General features: G+C 38.2%; 2 protein-coding genes across 4 annotated transcripts; both read right to left on the reverse strand.

The window, feature by feature from the left end:
* Positions 1–387: 387 nt before the first annotated feature.
* Positions 388–1,208, reverse strand: LOC115562733 (uncharacterized). Its single transcript, XM_030384738.2, has one exon. It carries the CDS (start codon positions 1,027–1,029, stop codon positions 610–612), a length of 420 nt encoding a protein of 139 aa, XP_030240598.1. The 5' UTR covers positions 1,030–1,208; the 3' UTR covers positions 388–609.
* A 17,186-nt stretch (positions 1,209–18,394) lies between these two features.
* Positions 18,395–19,543, reverse strand: LOC115562722 (uncharacterized). Of its 3 annotated transcripts, none has more exons than XM_089258252.1 (3): positions 19,232–19,543; positions 18,940–19,182; positions 18,395–18,866 (listed from the first exon to the last, which is right to left on the reverse strand). In XM_089258252.1, the coding sequence occupies exons 1-3, from the start codon at positions 19,236–19,238 to the stop codon at positions 18,553–18,555; spliced, it is 564 nt and encodes a 187-aa protein (XP_089114378.1). In that variant the 5' UTR covers positions 19,239–19,543; the 3' UTR covers positions 18,395–18,552. The 3 variants fall into 3 exon arrangements, with proteins under 3 accessions (XP_089114378.1, XP_089114377.1, XP_030240582.1); XM_089258251.1 differs by having other exon boundaries at positions 18,395–18,884; positions 19,232–19,534; XM_030384722.2 differs by having other exon boundaries at positions 18,395–18,884; positions 18,940–19,175; positions 19,230–19,531.
* Positions 19,544–20,555: the final 1,012 nt, after the last annotated feature.

The following is a 20,555-nucleotide window of genomic DNA, read 5'->3' on the forward strand; positions in this document are numbered from 1 at the left end:
TTTTTTTTTTTTTAGATTTTTAAATAAGTATTTTGCCTAATATTTTATTTTATTTTTTAATTTTTTTTTAGATATAATAATAATGATAATAATGATAAAAAGTACTTTGTTTAATAGTTTATTTTATTAATTTATTAGAAGGTTTCTTAATAAATTCGAGGCTCCTGAGTATATTTTATGTGTCTGTAATTTGGTTGTAGCAGACGGCTTAAAATTTAATGATTCCAGAAACGGCTTTACTTAAACTTTACTTAGACAAGAGAGATGTTTGAGACAAAGTCCTGAAGATAATTTATATTTCCTTAAAACAACTAATTCTGCAGTGACGATTAATATCTATTGTTTAATTTTAAGTTATTTTACATAAGCGTGGATTAGTTGGAATGAGATTGAAGAGCTCTCAAATAAATGTGCTGGAGTTAATGACTCATATGAAAGCAAACGCAGAAGGATATATATTACATATACACATTTCTGTTGTTTGATATATGTTATGTATATCCTTTTGTGTTTGATGTCATATAAGAACTTCAATCTAAGCAGCACAATTAGTCAATTATTTTACGAGCAAACTCTTTTCAATTTCCACGCTCAATTTCAAGCTAAAGTTCAAGCATTCGTAAAACGTTCCTTAACTTTCTCTTTGTCACAGAAATGATGATGGGCCGGCGGTATCAGGCCATAATCACCATTTGTGGTTGGCGATATCCTAATGCCTTTCATATAGTCCATGGGATAGCAGGAGAGCGCCTGGTACTCCACTCGTTTGACCTTATCGAGGTCGGTGGAGTAGATGCCCCTTAGGCGCTTCATTTCGACATAGCGCTTGAAGTCAGCATCGCCATATCTCTCTCTGCTCTCCTTATAGATGTCGGCGAAGCGCGAATACTGCTGCAATTGCGCCGCCGGATACCAGCTGAAGTTCGCCTTCCAGCGGCTTCGCATCTCCACAATCCGCTGTGCTATATTGCGATGATGCATCATCTGGTCGGTGGTGATGACGCCGTGCATCATTAGGACTTCGGCCATCGTAAAAGCGAACTCACAACAAATGGAAAAATAGCCTGTAATCGTGTGACGAAATGGATTTGTGGTAAATCAATAGAAAATTTATGAAAAGCCAACTCTAAAGCCTTTAAGTAATTTCAGAGCATGCCAAAGCCGCTGTAGCTTTGGCCAAACTTTTAGGCTTTTATATTCGGTTTTGGGCTTTTCTTTTTTTTCAGACATTGGGTTTACAATATTGAATCAAAGCGGAGCGCATCAACTGCATGCCAGCAGCCAAAAATTGTGATGAAAATACCAGAAAAAGAAAAAAACAAAACAAAATATATTAAACAACAAAGCCGTCAAAATGCGCTGCGGTCAACAGAAAAAAAATACATATATATATATATACATATATATATATTTATAGATGAGCAGATTGTCCATTTGGTTTGCTGTTTGGGCATATACACGAAATTAAATTCTATAAATTGTGTTTAATTTGGCCAGCCCAGCAGAGCTTGAAAACAATTAAAGCTCCATGCTGAGCGAAATACAAATGCGAATGGCAATCCGAATCGAAATTCAAATGCAAAATCCAAGTTCAAATGTTGTGCAGTCAAACACAAAATGAGTTGCTTCCGCACTGATATGCCAGCTATGTGTGTGTGTGAGAGAGAGAGAGAGAGAGAGAGTGAGGTGAGAGGGCGCGGCAGACAGTCATGGGGAGTGTCACGTTTGGTGTGCCATAAATTTCGCATTATTGCGCGCGTATTCGTGCATAGATGCTCATGCATTTCGGTTAATAAAAACCCCAATGCACAAAGAAAAAGCGAGAAGCGAAATAAAAACAGTATGCAACGACAGCAAACAGCATTACAATAGCAACAACAACAACAACAACAACAATAACAGTGGCATCAGCATAGAAAACAAAAAAAAAAGAGAGAGACACACACAAACACACACAGAGAGAGACATTTTGATGGGCAACATGGCGTATGCTTAACCACATCCGACTACACACTTCCGCGCATTTGGTGTAACAAAACCGCGCGCTGGTTGTTAACAAATGACTCGATGTGGTCGCCGCCTTTGCCAATGCTGCGGATTGGACCCACAACAACAACAACAGCAACTAGAAGAGCAACAAGGGCAGCTACATCAAGTTAGAGTGCTCCAGTGGAGGGAGTGTGTGACTAGCTAATACCCTGCGTGGGTATAGAATATATTATATCAGCAATTGCGTTTAGTTAAATGATTGAACAGATGCTTGGCTGTTTTACTAAGTGCAGCTATTTCACTTGATTGGAGACATATCTAAGGCGATAGTATCGATACCTGTCAATAAACTACAGCAAATAGCTTTATTCGATTTAAGTAGTCTTTATGAGTGTATCTGATCTTTTATAACTTCTATCTTATAATAAATATCATCTATTACCTATTAGCTATCATCTGCCATCTACTATATATTATCTTTCATTTATCATCTATCGTCTATCGTCTATCATCTATCATTTTCCATCTATCATCTTTAGATTTTCTGTTTTGAAAAGTTCTTTTCTGAAAAGGCTTTCAACAGATTTTGCCCACGGCTGGCTATTACTTTTACTGAAGCATCTCTATACATCATTCACTACAACTCCTATTGCCCCTTAATTAATTTCAGCTAGTTGTCAGCCAGCATTTGATTTCACTTTCAATTGGCTTCCATTCCATTACCATGCTTTAATTTGCTTGCAATTACCTTTTAATAGTTCTCAATAATTCTCATTAATTCTCACATCATTCCCCTTCACTTATCTTTCGATAGAGACCCTATCATTTGCCAAGAGCTCTCATCTCTCTTTTGATTCGCTTACAGTGATTTTCTAGTTGTTCTGCTGCATTCAACTCATGAACACCGTTTACCGTCCACATTCTAATATGTTTTCTTCCATGGGATTCCCACTGATTGCTAGTAGCGCATTGCTCTTCCATATCATCAATTGATCTATTAAGACGCATCCAATCAGTTTCCAGTTCCATCCGATTCTACTCTCAGCTATATTCGTTTTGAGTGGCTTCCAGTCACTTTCCAGCAGCTTCGACTGATTGAAGCAATGCGTTTAGGTGGACTTCAAGTAACATTCAGTGTCACCTCGCACCGCATTGTGCTCTTTCCTTCGCTCTCTCTCTCTCTCTCTCTCTCTCTCTATCCACCTCTTTCTAATTTTAGTTTACTTTAGCTTATTTCCAGTCACATTCTTCAGTCTTCAATGTTCTTCTATCGAGTACGTATATTTAAGAATATTTCGAATCGGTGAATTCACTTGCTTTCCAGTTAATAATAAACTGCCAGCAGAGCTCTTGCAGCACTATTTATATATCAGTCAAGGTCTTTCACTATATTTCCAATTCAATTCCAGGACATCATTGCAAATACCCGACAGACACTCTCCCTATATATGCAACTCTCCTTCTACCCGTTGCATACACATGCAGCAAGTCCATCTACCCCATCTGTGTACGCTCTCTTCAATGAGCTGAGGGTATGACAACTGTGGATGGTGCTGTGGACAGCGCTCTCTGGCTGATTGCAGATCTGTAATGACTCATTTCACATGAACATTTTCGTGGGCTCGGATGGCGGGTGGCGGGTGGCGGGCGTGGTGGCGTTGGTTTTGTTGGGCTTGTGGACTGACTGGTCGGTTTTCCCTTTTGGGCGCTCTGGGCACCACTGGCTTTCACATTAAATCACATTCAAATAGCGCGTCGCGCGGCTGCTGCATCAGCACTTGGCATTAGCGGCGCTGCCAGCTAGCTGGCCAACAGTTTTAAGTTGCAAATTACAACGGCATGTCGTCGTTGTTTTATACCCTGGCCAAAGTGGAGAGTCGGGCGCACTGTTTGCACTTGTGTTATAATGTAATGCTTCGCTACTGTCCGCCTCACGCCTCACGCCTCCCGCCTCCTGCTGCGGCAGCTGTGGTCAGAGTGCAGCCATTAGTCGCCGCCAAAAATGAAATCTATGCTGCCTCTAACCGTACGCGTGGTTTCGCTGCTCCTGCTCCTCCTGCTGCTACTCCTGCCCCTGCAGCCGATTCGACGTGCGCGTTCTTTAATTAGTCGCACAGGCAAACACAGCGTAAAGAGTCCGGCTGGGTCTCGTTCATTCAACCGCACGAGAAGATTTCGTGGACGCTGGCGTCAAAGGGTTATCGCATCGCCTCCCATCGCCCGGCTCCCACCTCTCACTGCCTCGCCCAACTGTAATTGACCTAAGTACGCGAACACCTCAGGGTCTAATGCGCCACGCCCCCAACTCAAATGCCCACACGCTGCAGCTCTGCAGCCATGCAGCTCTGATGGCAACATGTTTCGTTTATGCATTGCAGCGCTGCAGGCGCATGTTCCCATTAAATGGTCCCTGCCCATGGGCGTGGGGGCGAGGAGGGACGGCCATAATGTCGCCAACTCCAAGTCTATGAGCAGTCATGATAGGCAGTCGGGGGACAAGCGACAAGTGCACGTCCTATTAGACGTCATGTAAACAGAAGGGACGCATAGATGGAGCACTCGAACTAAACGCTTTAAATTCCCAAAGCGTGCGCTTGGACTGCGGCTAAGTATGCGGCGGTTATAGTTATGAGAATGCGACCATTTAAGGAGCTAAGCTGGACGTGTGATGGCTCAAAGCAATTCATATGAATGAATGAAGAACAGAGATAAAGAGTTTTAGAATTTTATACATATTATAAGAGATTTTTATTTTTATTTATTTTTTTACGAAGGATTTATTAACGAGGAGGAGTTGAAGAGCAGAAATACTATAACAACTATCTTACAAATCAATAGATCTATGTTATTTGGTTTACTTACAAGCTAGACGTCATTTATTAAAAAAGACATGAACCATAAAACTGAGAATCTCTATCTTTATTGATTTAATATACATACTTTAAAATTACTTTAATAACATTAGATATTTTTTCAGTAATTTTAAATGATATTTTGTAAAGTACATAATTAAAATATATTTAAAATAATTCAGATTTTGTTATACAATAAAACAATTAGTTTTGTAAAATCAAATATTGATTTATTAACAAAATTGTTTATTAAATAATAATATATTAAGATTAAAAAACTTAATATTATTAAATAAAAATATAAAAAAATAATATTAAATAAACAATAAACAAACAAAAAAAATTTACAAATTCATATTATTATTTTTTTTTTAATAAATATTGTAATATTTTTTATTTTCACAAGTGATATATATTATTTAATTAACCTATATAAAAAAAAAAAATTAATTGAATTACTAAAAAAAATATATAAGTAATTATTTTATATTACTTATGTTCAAATTTTTTATTCACTACTGTCAACATAAAAACAATTTAAAATGTTTTTTTTTTTTTTTTTTTTTTTTTTTTAATCACTTCAACTTTCTTTCAATTTAATGTATTCGAGCCCAGAGTTATTCTGGTCTCTAAAGATAGCTAGCTTAAAGCATGTAAGTGCACTTCAATTTTGGCCTAAAAAAAACATAACAAAAATCTCTGGGAAATCTATTCCAGTACAAATTCAACTGCTATAAAATCCTATTAAGAGGCTGTAGTCCGTTCTTATACAATACCTTGCTGGGATTGTAAACTGAATATCAATCTCTGATGGCGAGCTGAAAAATCATTTGCATTGTTGTGCAATCGAAGTCGAAAAAACTCCGAAAAATTGGCTGCTCGATGGCGACTCGAATATTCGGAGCCCGCAGCTAATAGTTTTTAATGTGCGGCAAAATGGAAAAACTTTTGCGCCGACCCAAAAGGTCAACTACTACATGTGCCAGATAACCGAAAAATCTGGCAAAGTTTTGCGCGCAGCGCCGATACCCCGGCCGCTCCCTGCACAAGTCTACCCCGGCAAAATGCTGACACGGACAGCCGCAGTCGCAGCCGTAGTCGCAGTCGCCATCGCAGCCAGCCAATTGCAGCCACTGGCAGCAACAATTTTGAGTTTATCACACGTGCCAAATTGTGGGAACAGCAAAAAAATTTACGTGAGGGTTGCACCAGCAACCTCGCACACCCAATACTGTGTGTGTCTGTGTGTGTGCCATTTGTGATTTATGCAACGGGTTCAATGCAAAAAGTCAACTGGCCAAGGCATAAAGCGCATAATTTATGTCGATTTCCCTGATGCAAGATGGAAAACCGAGCAAATGCGGCTAATTGAGCGATATGTGTGGCCAAATTTAAGGCTCTTAAATATATACATATATAAAAAAAAGTAAGTTTACATAGCAATGCAAGTAATAGCGTAGATGTAGGTGAATAAAATTCAGAGCTCATCATATTCAGCTTTATTTATGGGAAGAAGAAGATTGACACGGCTATTGACTTAGATAATGACAATATATGCTCCATGTGCTGAGATATGCAATGTCAATCCTCGGATTAGGGCATTGTCAAGTATTTGTAGCTAAATTTTAACTATTACAAGATTATTCTCTCTATTGAGTTGCTTAAGCGAAAAGCTTAAACGATTTATTATTTTTATTTATTTTTGTATAGAAAAATCGGCAATAATATATGTATTCTCTGTATGCTAAATTTTATAAATATATTCTGCTTATAGCATTTCGATTGCATTGATAAATACAGACGTTAAAGCAATATATTCACTCAATTTTAATATTTGTAAAGTCAACTGTTCTATACTCTATAATTCTATATGCTACTCTATATTCAATGTGAATGGAAGGCCTCAGTTGCCTGAACGAATTCTTCAGCTTGTCTTAATTTTTGATTAAATGTAATCTCTAATAAATAAATATATAATGAATATATATACTTATTCAATTCATATTTGAGGCAGATGCTCTTATATTTATCTCTATATTTTTTAAATAATTTTTTTTTTACATTTTAAGCGCTTTGTATATTTAACTGAATTTAAAATTAAAAAAAAATATATAAATATATCTATATATAAATATTTTTATTTATTTTTTTCCATTTTTTTTCTTGATATGATAGCAATGTTTTTTATATTTATATTTTATTTATTTAATGTAGTTCTTGCTTGTCAGAGAATTGCTTTTAATATGACTCCGTTTGGCTTCTTTTATTTAGCCAGTTACATTGTTATGCGATTTTGTGGGCCATATTATTGTTAGGTCTGGCAGTTGCCCACGGTTCAATGCCGGCAGCAAGCAGCACTCGGGATCCCTTTTTGAATTGTTCCAGCGAACGAATTTCGACTCCGACTCACGTAATTTAATTCAATGTTGCGTTTCAAATTGAATCTGTTGAAAGCAGCGCGCAGAGCAAATAATCTTAAGTTTTATTTCGTCTGCTTCTTCTGCTGTTTCTACGGCAAATCTAAAGCACAGGAAATTTCCATTAGCCACGTATATATAAGCAATAAAAATAAAAATGTGAATGGCTCGACCCCAAATGCCAAACAATGGCAGCTTAATATTGCCGAGCTCGCTGCGCAGCTTAATTGAGCAATGACAGCAAATGTGGCTGCTGATGATCCAAGGTGTGAGTGGGGTGGACTTGGAAGACCACATGAGCAATAGCCGCAGCTGGACAGAGGTCAATGGAGCGTTCTATCGACGGCTTATTAGCTGACACACCCACACACCCACACCCACACACACACACACACACACACACACATGGAAAAAGCACTTAAAACTCAAACCGAAAACCGAAAACGGAAAACTGAAACTGAGCTCAAGAAAATTAATTGCAATAAACGTGGCGAGAAGTTGCGACGCAGCCAGCAGACGGCCAAACTAATGAAGTGTCGCAATGGGATAATTAAGCTTTTAATCGCTCGGGCTGTTCCCATGTCGCATGTCCTTCCTCGTAGCGTCCTTCCTGCCCCCCCCTCCTGACCAGCACTCTTACGTGTTAACGTGCTTAGTTCGCTGAGTAATTAGTATTTTATGATCGATTTGCACACACACACACACACACATAATTTAATTTGCAATTTCCTGAGGGCGCCGACCGGATGCGACAATGAAACTTTAAATCACGCCAACGGGGCGTCATGTGTGACCAAAAAGTTTCTGCGGCCTGTGCCTAGACAAGAAAGCGCCAACTTAAACAGTCAGCCAAAAGGCAAACAGCGCTGCGAAACAACAACAACAACAGAAATGAGCCAGGCCAAAGCTTCTTGGCAAAGATAAACATTGAAGGCAGTCTCCTGCTCGCTCTCGACATCGCCATCGCCATCGCCAACGTCGTCGTCGTCTTCGTTGTCTTCGTTGTCGTCGTCCATCCAGCTAATCCTGCAGTCGTGTGAAAGTAGCAAAAGCCGCAGCCTTGAGGCTGTTAATCCTTTAAATACAATCACAGCCAGCCAAAAAGTGGGTTGACTCAAAGAAAAGCTGAATTTTAAAATAAATAAAACATATACATGAGAAATATAAGAGAGCAAATAATAATGTTTACTATAATATTTATTATATATTTTATATTTATTTATCAACATTTTTATTATAATGTCTATTTTATTTCAATTATCCAGATAAGAAAATCATGATCAAAGTGTCACTAAAAGAAAACAAGTTTGTTTATTAAGATTTTTTTTTTTTTAAATAAAATACAGATTACTTTCAAGAGAAATTCTTTAGAAAATGATTTATGAATGATTTATTAGATGATTTATGATGATTTATGATTTATTAGAAATGATTTATTTATTTATTAAAAAAATTAAAATAAGATAACAAATAGTTAATAAAGCAAAATAATGTATAATAAATATATAATATGTATAAACCAAAAATAAATATGAAACAATAGATTCAGCTTAATTATATACTTTTGCATGACATTATCAAAAAAATTTAATAATTTTATAGATAACCTGAATTTAAAGCGAATACAAATAATAAGTAAATTATCACAATTACCTTATTTATTGAACCTAATATTACTAATATAATAATTTACCTTTTGTGCAATTTTTGTTTCGTTTGCTTTGCATTCAAATATCAAATATAATTAATAATCTGACTAGAAAAAAGTGCGAACTGAAAGAAATTTCACAATCAATTTAGCAATTGCTTACAATAAGAAAAAAGAAATCATAATAAAATATCGTATGTTGCATATAAATAAGTATTTGTGTATATGTATGCTTTTTTTTTAAATGTTTATTCAAATATTTATTTCTACAATTTACATTTTTTCTATCTAAATAGTTTTACAATTCCACAGTTGAAATTTTTCTGCTAATCTATTTTTAGAAACATTTTGATGTATATATTTCGTAGGCATAATATACAAACTTTCTGAACAGCCCCCTTGTTTGCCCACACTTACAAGAAAGGACATAGGGCTTAGTATCTATGTGGGGCAAGTGTGTGTTTGTGTTTGTGTTAGTGTGTGTGTGTGTGTGTTTTGGCCGACATTAAGCTGATTGTTTTGTTTGGCTTAGCATTGAAATGTTGATATAAATTAATTAGTAACAAAAGAGCGACGGGCCAGCTGAAATATTTATTTATACGTTGCTCTGCACACACACACACACACACAACATATAAGCCTGCAGCAACCACAGTAAAACAAATAGTGCAGAAATATTTAAAAGGTTTGTCGCCCTTTTTTGACATGCCAAAAAAAAAACAAGAAGAAGAGAAAAACTTTATTTACAGCTGGCTTTTTTAGTATTATTTACACAACTCAGTATTTTTTATGGTATCTACTTGTGAGCATAAATACAAATTGATTCATGTGTGATAATTGTGCACCTGTAATTGGACATTGATTGAGTTACTGTTTCGAAATGATTGACCCATTTAATTGAAATTTAATGCGACAATAATGCAGAGACGCTCGCACAATAATATCACTAATTGAAATGCGTCAAATTGACTGACCAGAACTGACAAGTGCTGACATGAGCCGCACTGTGACCCCATGCGATCAATTATCATCATTATTATTGGAATCAATTTGTTTAGCGGTCAGCACAAAATGCAAATCTGTACAAATTTATGTTTATTTATGGACGCAAATCGAGCAAGTCACGAGATGAGAAGATTTTTGACATGGGTCCATGGCATGGAGGCAGCGTCGAGTTTCCAATCTCTATTCGCAGGCCAGCAATTGTTTTAAGGAATATTTATTTATGCTTTTCTATTTATGGAAATTCAAACTGGAGTCGTAAATATTGTTGCGGCTCAACAGGTTTTCGGCTGTGAGTTACCAGATAATATTATTTTCCTTTCCTCCCTCCCTTTCCTTCCTTTCCGGCTCTGTTTGCGGCTCCTTTGCGCTTCAGCAGCTGGCATGGGTTTTCCTCCTTTAAAGCTGTATAGAAATATATGTATATCCATTTCTAATGCCAGTTGTTGAGTTGGTTTATGCCTCTACCCTCCCCCTCTTTTGCCCACTACCTTTCTTGATATCTTAGGTGTTGAACAGGTTTGGGCTTTAGGCTTTAGCTCACATGTCAAATTAGTTCTTTCTCTCACTTACTCTCTGCCTCCCCTCTCTCTCTCTCTCTCTCTCTCTCTCTCTCTCTCTCTCTCTTTATATATTATGTTGCTGCTAGCCTTAACTTACGGATCAAATTAGTTCTGAGAGCAAGCTCTGTCCGTCTTCCCCCGCTCCCTCCCTGGCCTGCAGTTAGTTTGGCTTCGCTCGTAATTCAATTGCAGCCAACCAAAAATTTGCTACGCATTTCTTTCATTTTTCACACCATTTTTTTGTTCACGCTTCTCAGTTGCAATAACACAGCTACGCGAGGCTACACACACACACACACACACACACACACACACACAGACAGACACAGACACGCACATGTAAATTGGACTCTGCACTGATGAGCGATGCTCTGTCGGATGTCTGCACGTCTCTCTCTCTCCCTCTCTCTCTCTCTCTCTTTCTCTCTGTTCTCGTTGTCTGTCGCTGCAGTTGTACATTTGCCCGTTCGCTGTGGCAGTTCCATGTTTAATTGCAACTAAAAACTGAAAAAACAACAACAACAACAACAAATTGCGCTTGCAAGTTCTGTGAACTGTGTCAAAACATCAGGGTAACGGGGCAGGCACACAGGATGCTGTGACAAGAAAACCATAAAAAACAACAAGCAGGAGTGGGCTAGGCAATTGTGAACGACTAGCAGATACCCAGTAAAGGGCAATGGAATATATTTATGGTTTAGGCGAAGAGAGGGATGGAGAAAGAGAGAGAGAGAGAGACAGAGAGACGGAGAGAGAGAGAGAGAGAGAAAGAGAGAGAGTAATAGAAATAGAAATATAGACACGGGCGTAGATGGAAGCAGCAATAAAGATATATAATGTCAGAAGAAAAGGAGACAGAATGATGAGAGAAAAGAATATGAATAACACAGATAGAGAAAAAAGGAAAGGGTCAGATAGAAAAGGAGTTGCATGAGAAAAGAGAGAGAGAGAGGCAGAAAAATGGTGAGAGAGAGAAAGAGTGTGAGATCTAGTGTAAAATATAGGATGATAGAAGGTGTGAGATAGAGAGTAAGATAAAGAGAGATAGAGAGAGAAAAAAAAGAGAGAGAAAGAGAAAGACGAAATAGAGACTGCGATAAGCAGAGAGAGGTCGAAATTGAATGAGGGACAGAGAGAGAAAAAGAGATAAAAAGAATGACATAGGGAGAGGTAAAGAGAGATATATATAAAGAGAGGTTGAAATATACACATACATATTATTATTATGTATATTATTTATAGAGCTCGAAAGATAGAGAGGCAAACATCTGTAGTTATTGCAGACAGAAACAAGAAAAGCTTCGACGAGAGACTAAACTAAATAGAAAGAAACTGTCCCTGAAGAAAATCATCTAGAAATATTTATATAAAAGTACATCAGGAGATATTTAGCATTCACCACAATCTCACACGTCTTTCGTATTGAAATCTATAATTCCTTATCTTGTGCAGCTAAAGATTTTTATTACGTGCCTATCATTTACGAATACTAGTGTTGCTTTTCAGCTGTTTGCTTAACTAATTTAGTAAACACTTAACAAATTCCGATAACTTTTATATGCTCTCTTATGTTGTTTTACATATTTCGCCTTAAGTAAGGCCTGTCCATGTTTACTGTTCGTTTCAGAGCCCATCGATTGGTTACAGGTGAACTATATACACCTGTGTATTGTGACCTATAGAGGTGTTAGCTGGCGCCTTATCTGACAACGCATCGCCATACCATGTGAGCTGCAATTAAGCAATACGAAACGGTTTATAAATATGTGGATATGTATGCATGTGAGGCCACACTTATTATAACAGCACGACATGGCAATGTTAACTTGGCTGTCAATGTAGAGTGATGATCCGCATGTGATTGACTGCAGTATACCCTGTTATTTTGGTTACATTTCCACTGGGTATAGAGTGCGCCCAGTTTGTTGTTTAGTTTGCCTTCTGCCAGCTCTGTTTGTTTGCCTCGTTTGTTTGTCACTTCTCGTTTCGGTGCTTGCCATTCGCCGTTGCCCGGTTTCCTGCAATTTGCGCGCAGCCAGCGTTTCCTCTTAAGCGCTGCAGCAGCGCAGTGGCAGAGCAGTGGCAGAGCAGCAGCAGCAGCTGTTGCCGCAGGTGTTGGCAAAGTCGACTGCTATCTGCTGCAGCGAGCGAGCGAAGCGACGCTGCTTTCCTTTTTGACACACCATTTTGCATGTTGCATGAACTGTGTCTGTGTGCGTGCGTGTGTGTGTGTGTGGCGCATATGTCACTTGTCTAAATAGCAGCGACGCTCACCTGTACGAGGACGACGAGGCGAGTAGCCGTGGCCACTGGCGAACGTCTGGCCATGCATGCAAATGCAACATTTGCAACTGTTTGTGCGGCCATGTTGTTATCTTCCTCCTACTTTTCTCACTTTCTTTTTTTTTTTGTATTTAATGTTCTGTACAACAAGGTGGCAACACTGACACCAGCGACAACAACAACAGCAACAACAGCAACACGAACCGGCAGTAATTTGGGCACCTTTTGCGCTGTGTTTGTTTTGGGCAGCGAACAGCGAGACGCGAGTGTCAACCAGCTGCAGCTGCCACACGGCCAGGTGGGCATGATGCAGCAGCAGCAGCAGCAGGTAGCAGAGGCAACACTGAGGCTTAGGGGCTATGTTTTAGCTGTACTATCAAATTCAACTGACTGAAATCTGTAAACAGGCAGTGACTGAGCACAGCGTGTTGAAGTGCTTTAAGCGCATGAATATTTCAAATGGCTAAAGACGGGAGATGAAAAGCAGTTGCACCAGGGAATTTATAGGGAAACAGATTTTTTAACATTTTTATAAGATTTTTCTCTACGAAATGCCCTTTTTATAAAATGTATACAAGCGCAATGCTCATTCATATTGCATACACAAGTATTTCAGAGAGATTTATTAATGAATAGCCTTTGATATACTATTTCTGGAATTAATATAAAAGCGTATTATGCTTAAATAATCATTTTAATTAAAAGCTTATCAGAAAAAATAAAATAAATAATAAAATTAAAAAGTAACAAAAAGAGCAATAATATGGACTTAAATTATTTTTTAAATATTTACTATCAAATATATGATGCTGCATTTTTCAATCATTTTGTTAGTTTTCTTTTCTGTGCATTTATTTACTTTTTTTTTTTATTATGCATTGGCACTGCATGTGAATAATTGAGGGACATTTCATTTATTTAATGAGGGTTGATTTTTGCTATATAGTGAAATATCTGATTTAAAAATTTTATTTTCTATTTTAATGTCTGTATTCAGAGAAACTCAAAATAGTCTTTCAATTAAAAATTTAGTCGCGTCAAAGAGCGACATCTATATGAAATTTACTTTCAAAAAAACATGACCATATCGCTATGGTCTCTGATGTAACTAGAGCAGACATCTCTTATGTTTTCCCATGTCTGTATGCTAAATTGTTTCGTTGAGGATGGTTGATTATTCCATATTCATGTTTGAATACATAAAACTATGAAACTATTAAGAATTGTTGAGGGTGAAGGAATATAAGAATAAATAATACAATATAAGAATATATAAAGGATACATTATAGGCTAAATGAATGAATTTGAAATGTATTGGAGTTTAATTGAGGTTTTTTTTTTTTTTATGTTGAATAAATTTTAGAATTTCCCCAGAAACTTCGTTTTAGAAAATGACGAACATTTTATATTTTTGTATTTGTTTTTTGATTATCCCCTTATACTGTAACAACATCTATAACTGAATAACACAAAATAGAAATGACTCGAAATAAGTTCAGAGTTCCGTATCTACTTTAATATCAACACTCTGCAATATATTCAGGCATTTATTATCTCGTTTTAGTTACATCCAAATCCCTTTTCTAGTTTTCGATTATTCATACGCACTGTGAACGCATCGATGTGAGTGCATTTAAAAGTTTTACATTCCTATAAATAGTACGTTAGTATAATTCATACATGTGAAGGCTGAACTGATAGCAGAGCATTTGGGTACGCCCTTCCATTTAGATGGCCGCCGTTACCCTGATTCCTTTTGCTCACTCACACGAAATTCAAACAAATGGCAAAGTTAAATTTGAAAATAATAGAAAAACTTTCCACAGTTGCTCTGGCAAACAGCACGAGCAACAACTATAACAACAATAACTAACGTAACAATAACAATAATGCAACTAAAATGAAACTATTTCGAGTGAAATAAATCTGTTAGAATGTGCAAAACTCCGCCAGCGCAATGCGGCGGGCATTTTCGGGTCGCTCCAGCTATATATGTATATAAATATATATGTGTATAGATGGAAATGGAAAATCGAGTAGGGTTTTTTTCCAAAGGGGTGGCTGCCTTCGGTAGTGGAATCAGTTTTATTGCCAAACGTGTTTGTTGCTCAATTTAACTAAAAGTGCCAGGCATCGGCTGTCTGTCGGCAAAAATATATATTGAGCAAAGCAACAAGGAGCAGATGCACGACTGGCAAATACCCTTTATATGGCCGAGAAGTGTGTGCAAATTGGGTTATACTTATATTAAAATATATATGATGTAATTAATAGAAATTCTTAATTTGCATTTGATTACAAATGCAATTTTCCATACATAATACAAAAAAAATTATAAAAAATAAAAAAAATATATAATAAATAAATATATAACTTATAATCCATATATAAATTTTTCTTAAATATATTATACCTTAAAAATCTACATCAACATTTTTTAAATTTACTAAATGAATATATAAATATAATTATTTCCATAAGTACATAAATATATTTCTTAAATGAATAATAAATCAAATATTTAACGAAAATTCTGTGGAATAATTTTATTTGCTTAATGTTTATAATAAAGCTTTACAATTATTTGAATATTTAAAATAAAATATTCAATGAATATACAGAATTTTATACATACATATATAGTTATATTTTAATTATATTAAATTAAAAAAAAAATGTTTTTAATTCAACATTGTATGTATATTAAATATCAGAATTAAATGTGAAAAAGTAAAACTATTTATATATTTATATATATTCATATATTTATATATATATACATATGTACACATATTTGCAATATATTCAAAAAATTTAAAATATAGTATTAAATATTCAGGTACACAAAATACAAAACAGTCAAGCAAATCCGTTCGTGGAATCACTTTTCACATATTTAAAAGCTTTCGATGGAATGCTATATGTGATCAGCTAATACAACTCTCTAAATAGATTATTGCTGAGCGAATGAAAAACTATTTGGTTATTGAAATGGTTGTCATTTTAACGAAGCGCCACGATATTTATCATGAAATATATATGTGGATGCCCGTTTACAAATACACAGAGAAATGTGTGTTTTATGCTTAATTTTATTTGTATTTCCATTATTTTTCTATAGTTTTGCATTAGTCAGTTCTCGGTCTCGTTTTATTCATTTGCAAGTTGGGCACAATTGTTTACCTTTTTTTTTGGGGGGGTTTGTGATTTGAAATCGATGCATAAATCATGAATGGGGCATCATTGTCGGTTAGCCGGCGGCATTTATTGCCTGCTGTTGGAATATTTGTGTTGTCCTTCTTGTTGTTGTCTTTTTTTCTGTTGTGTATTTCCGTGCGTCGCTGTAAACATGCGCTCGATGGCCAACAAAAATATTTGCGCTATGAATATGCATGCGGCGACAAGTTGAACAAAGAAACAAACAGTCAAATGTCAACAATCAGCGTGCGGCGCACCAAAAGATCGCCAACTTTTTGGCCTAGAAAAAGAGTGAGAGACAGGCAAAGAGAAAGATAGAGAGAGAGAGAGAGAGAGAGAGAGAGAGAGCGATAGGGTGTGTGAGTGGGGGTAAGTTACATTTGCCATGGCCAATTGCCTCGCAGGTGACGTGCTACTTGACAATTGCTACGTTTTCGATTTGCCGAAAAGTGGCAAAGAGAAGGAGCAACAACAACAACAACACCAAGAACAACAATGGCAACAAGGTCTGACATCAGAAGGTGCCGGCACGCCCATTTAGACCGTGTGCTCAGTTCAACGCCCCCGCAGCGAGCGTCGACATTTACGTGACTTGTTTCATAAACAAACAGCAGGCAAAACTGCACGGAAATTGCCAGCATAGTCGTCGTAGGTGGCGAACGTACAGACAGACAGATAGACAGAGAGACAGAGAGACAGACAGACAGTAAGCAATGGAACGGACAGATGCGGGACACATTGACAATGGCACAGCAAGGCACACAGGTGTCCCCATTATCTGTTCGTGTCTGTACACTAAGAGAAAAACAAGGCAAGAAGACGAATATGACCAAGAATTCTAGAAATTGAGAATTGGTGAGTGGAACAAGGAAAGAGAAAGAGGCATATGAATATTGGGAGAAAAAGAAAGAGATAATGTTAGAGAGAGAGAGAGAGAGAGAGAGAGAGAGAGAGAGAGAGAGAGAGAGAGAGAGAGAGAGAGAGATAGAGAGAGAGAGATAGAGATAGAGATTCAATGATAAGGAGAGATCAATAGGGAATGGGAGAATGAAATACATATAGTGAATGAAATATGTAATAAGAGAAATGATAGACCGAGAGCGATGGAGAGAGAGAAACTGGTAATGCGAAAGAAGAACATGTGATAAACAAAGGTAAGCTGAAAATGAGAGAAAGAGAAAGATACAAAACGAGAAGAGATCAAATAATTACACGGGGTATAGAGACTAAGTGAGAGAACAGAAAGATACACATCAAGTGTATATATGAGAGAGAAACAGATTTTACATTTGGATCTCAAACCAAACAAGAGCAAGAAAGTTAAGAGATAGAAAGAAAGAGAAACCAAAATAATTGTTGTGCAAGGCAAAAAAAGGAATGTGGAATTAAGAGACGGAGATATAGATAGACAGATAGGATAATAGGTAGATAGATAGGATAGATAGATCGATATATATATAGACAGATAGGGAGTGGGATATAGAGCGAAAAGAGAACGAGACTGAGAGATAGATAGATAATAGAGAGAGACAGAGAGGGATAGAGAGGTACAAATAAGCGAGAGAGAATAGAAAGACAAGAGTGAGATGAATTGAAACATAGAATGAGATTGAGTGAGACAGTGATAGAGGCAGTTAATAAGTCGTCATATTATAAATATTATATTATATTTTATTATATTGTATTATTTCCATCATAAAAGTTCGCCTCCATTTGGGCGAGTGCACGGGATGTGTGCGTGCATGTCTGTGTGGTTGACATTGAGCAAAGCTGCTTGCTCGACAATTTGCACTTTTGCATACAAGTTGGTAATTGTTTCCGCCCAAATAGTGCAGCTGCTCTCACATGGCAGCGTGAGTGAGTGAGTGAGGGAGCAGGAGCAGGAGCAGGGGCGGCCGCGGGTGCAATTATGGCCGCGAGCCCCATTTTAATCATTCAAAAGTCAGCGAGAGCGTCAGCCGTGAGGGCAGCTGCGTCCATTTCGGGGTCTGTCATCTCGGCTCGGCTGTTGTCGCTTAACCAACTTGTGCAACAATTCAGCGTACATTGCTTTCAGCTCTAAATGAGACATGAAAAGACACGAAACTTTTCTCATTACGCTCACAGAGGCAGAGAGTTTAAGCCACTTATGGACGCCCAAAAACAAAAGTGCCAGCACCCCCAAAGAGGGGCAGAGAGGAGAGGCAGAGCGGGAGATATACAATCTACAATCAGGCTGAAGGTTGTGCAAGTGCAGTCAGCTGGAGGGCAAAGTCAACGATGCGGGCAACTACCTGCGCTCAGGTGAGGCTGCCTGGCTGGCTGCATGCGAGAAGCCAAGTTTCTGGGCGCAAGCAAATTTTCGCGTCAAGGCAAAACTTTCAATGCATATTCAACATCATTAGGAAAGTCAGGACAAAGTAGCTCGTCCTGGGGCGCGCGGCAAGGCCGAAGACGGGGCGGCAGGTGGGCAGCCATGTCATTTAGGCGTTTATTCTCTTAAATATAGTGAGACAATGCTTGAAAAAGTACAACTATCCAAAAAAAAAAAAAAAAAAGTTAACTATACATATATATACATACAAGTACATATATATATACATATGGAACAAAACTAACACTACATGATTTCGCAGGCACAGCAGCGACCAGTCGGTGCTGTGTCGGAGCCGGGCTCGAGTTCGAATTGGCAACGGATCTTGGATCGCTTCTTCAACGACGGCTGCTTCAACTTTGGCTGTGGCTGTGGCTGTGGCTGTGGGTGTGTCTGTGGCTGCTGCGGCTGCTTCCGGTCACCCACAGACTCGACGATGTTCGGCTGCGCTTCGGCTAGGGTCTTGGCCTGGAGGCGGCTCTCGCTCCAGATGCCATCGTAGCGCGGTCCGTATGAGACATCCTCACCAGCAGCACTGCTCCAGCGTGTGTAGTTGGCCACTGGCAGTCGTGGTTTAGCTAGGACAGTGGAACAACATGAATGGGTTACGACCACACCATATCGGCTACCTACAGTCCTCGACTATTTTGGCGGCCAGCAGGCCGTTTCTTACGCCGGGCACAAAGTCGGGTGCCTCCGGATTGAGGCGTTTGTCCAAAGTGCGGCTGCCGCTGGGCAGGACCCTGGCATCGTCGCCCTCCGAGTGCATGCCCTCGGGGTCGGAGCGTTCATCCCCCTCGGTGGTTGTGCCCACATCAATACCTTCGCTGTCGTTGCGCATTCTTCCTAAATTCGTTTTCCTTGCAGCTCTGCAATCTTGAAAAAAAATAAATAATTCAAACGATTCGAAAATTTAGACTCACACTGAACATATGACAATATATGTATATGTACGTGTGTGTCAAGGATGGCGACCCCTGAGTGGTTGCTCCTTGCTTCGATGTCAAGCTGCTCGCACTTTCCCTTGACGTTCTTGTTGTTGATGTTGTTTTCGAAAGGCTGTAAGTTCCCTAATCTCGGGAGCTTAATAAAAAAAAAATTTGAAAATTTCGTTTCACATTGGAGTTACATATTTATTGACAGCGGTATATGTGATCACAATTTCAAAGCTATACTGAAATTTAGTGAAGTCCCAAGGAAAACTACAAAATCAAACACAATATACGAGCATTGATCAATTTCTCTATTGTTTTTACAGTTTGGTTTGCTGTTATTTCTGTTGTTCTACTACATAATGGCCAATACAAGTGCAGGTGCAGAGCTTTGCAAATTATATTTTATACATTTTTCGATATCGTGTGCATTGACTGACGCCATTGTTGGAAGCTGCACTAAATAATAATCTTTTGTGAGCCTTTTTTGGGCAGTTGAGTGTTGTCAGAGGGAGAGGGAGAGGCGGGGGCAAATCAAATAAATATTGTGCAATAAGAAGCAAGCACACACATGCACAATGCACAATGCAGCTGGTTTTTAATGCTATTGTACTATTGGCAACTGCCACGCCCACCAGTAGTAAACAGCAACTATCGCATACTGCATGGATAGCATGTAAAACCGTTATCCAACACTGGCGGGGAAAAAAATAAAGGCAAAGCTCTGCAACGGGACCTGCCAAATATTTTGCCGAGCCAAATAAATCCATTTCAATACCAATGCCAGAGAGGGGAGGAGGAAAGGAAGCGAGAGGTAACCAAAAACCCGCTTCAAATCGATATGAATCGCTGCGAATGCGAGCTGCGAGCTGGCACAGTTTGAGTATTAGTGGATTAGAGAGTGCAGCGAACTCACAAAAGCCCTGAGACCCAATGCGAAACCGCACAAACAACAAACAACAACAACATCAACAACAGCAACAACAACAACAACAACGACAACACAACGAACAATAACATTGTAAATAAATCAATGTAAGCAATCGAAACAGTTGTCGGTAAATTGAAATTTGAAATGCAATGCTGCAGCCTCCGCCTGGACTATCTCCCACACGTTCCCCGCCCGAAATCTTGGGGCCACGCCTAGCATTGCCGGGAATGTAGAGTCGGCTGACAGTTAAGGGAATGCAAGCAAGATGAAGAAGAACACATTGTAAGCGCTGCACATTAAGCGTTAATTGACAAAATACCTCGACCTAGGCTAGGCTCGACTCTGTGCGTTACACAACACTGGCAGCTGCCAATGCCGTCCAGACC

Source organism: Drosophila navojoa, chromosome 3 (genome assembly GCF_054131105.1).
Source record: "Drosophila navojoa isolate 15081-1374.11 chromosome 3, UAZ_NAV_1.0, whole genome shotgun sequence".
Lineage (NCBI taxonomy): Eukaryota > Metazoa > Arthropoda > Insecta > Diptera > Drosophilidae > Drosophila > Drosophila navojoa.

Bases quoted from the DNA above. Each gene is read 5' to 3' on its own strand.
- LOC115562733 (XM_030384738.2), bottom strand. From the start codon at position 1,029: ATGGCCGAAGTCCTAATGATGCACGGCGTCATCACCACCGACCAGATG.
- LOC115562722 (XM_089258251.1), bottom strand. The intron at 18,885-18,939 runs GTAGGTAGCCGA...CCACTGTCCTAG, and splicing joins CGCCAAAATAGTCGAGGACT to CTAAACCACGACTGCCAGTG.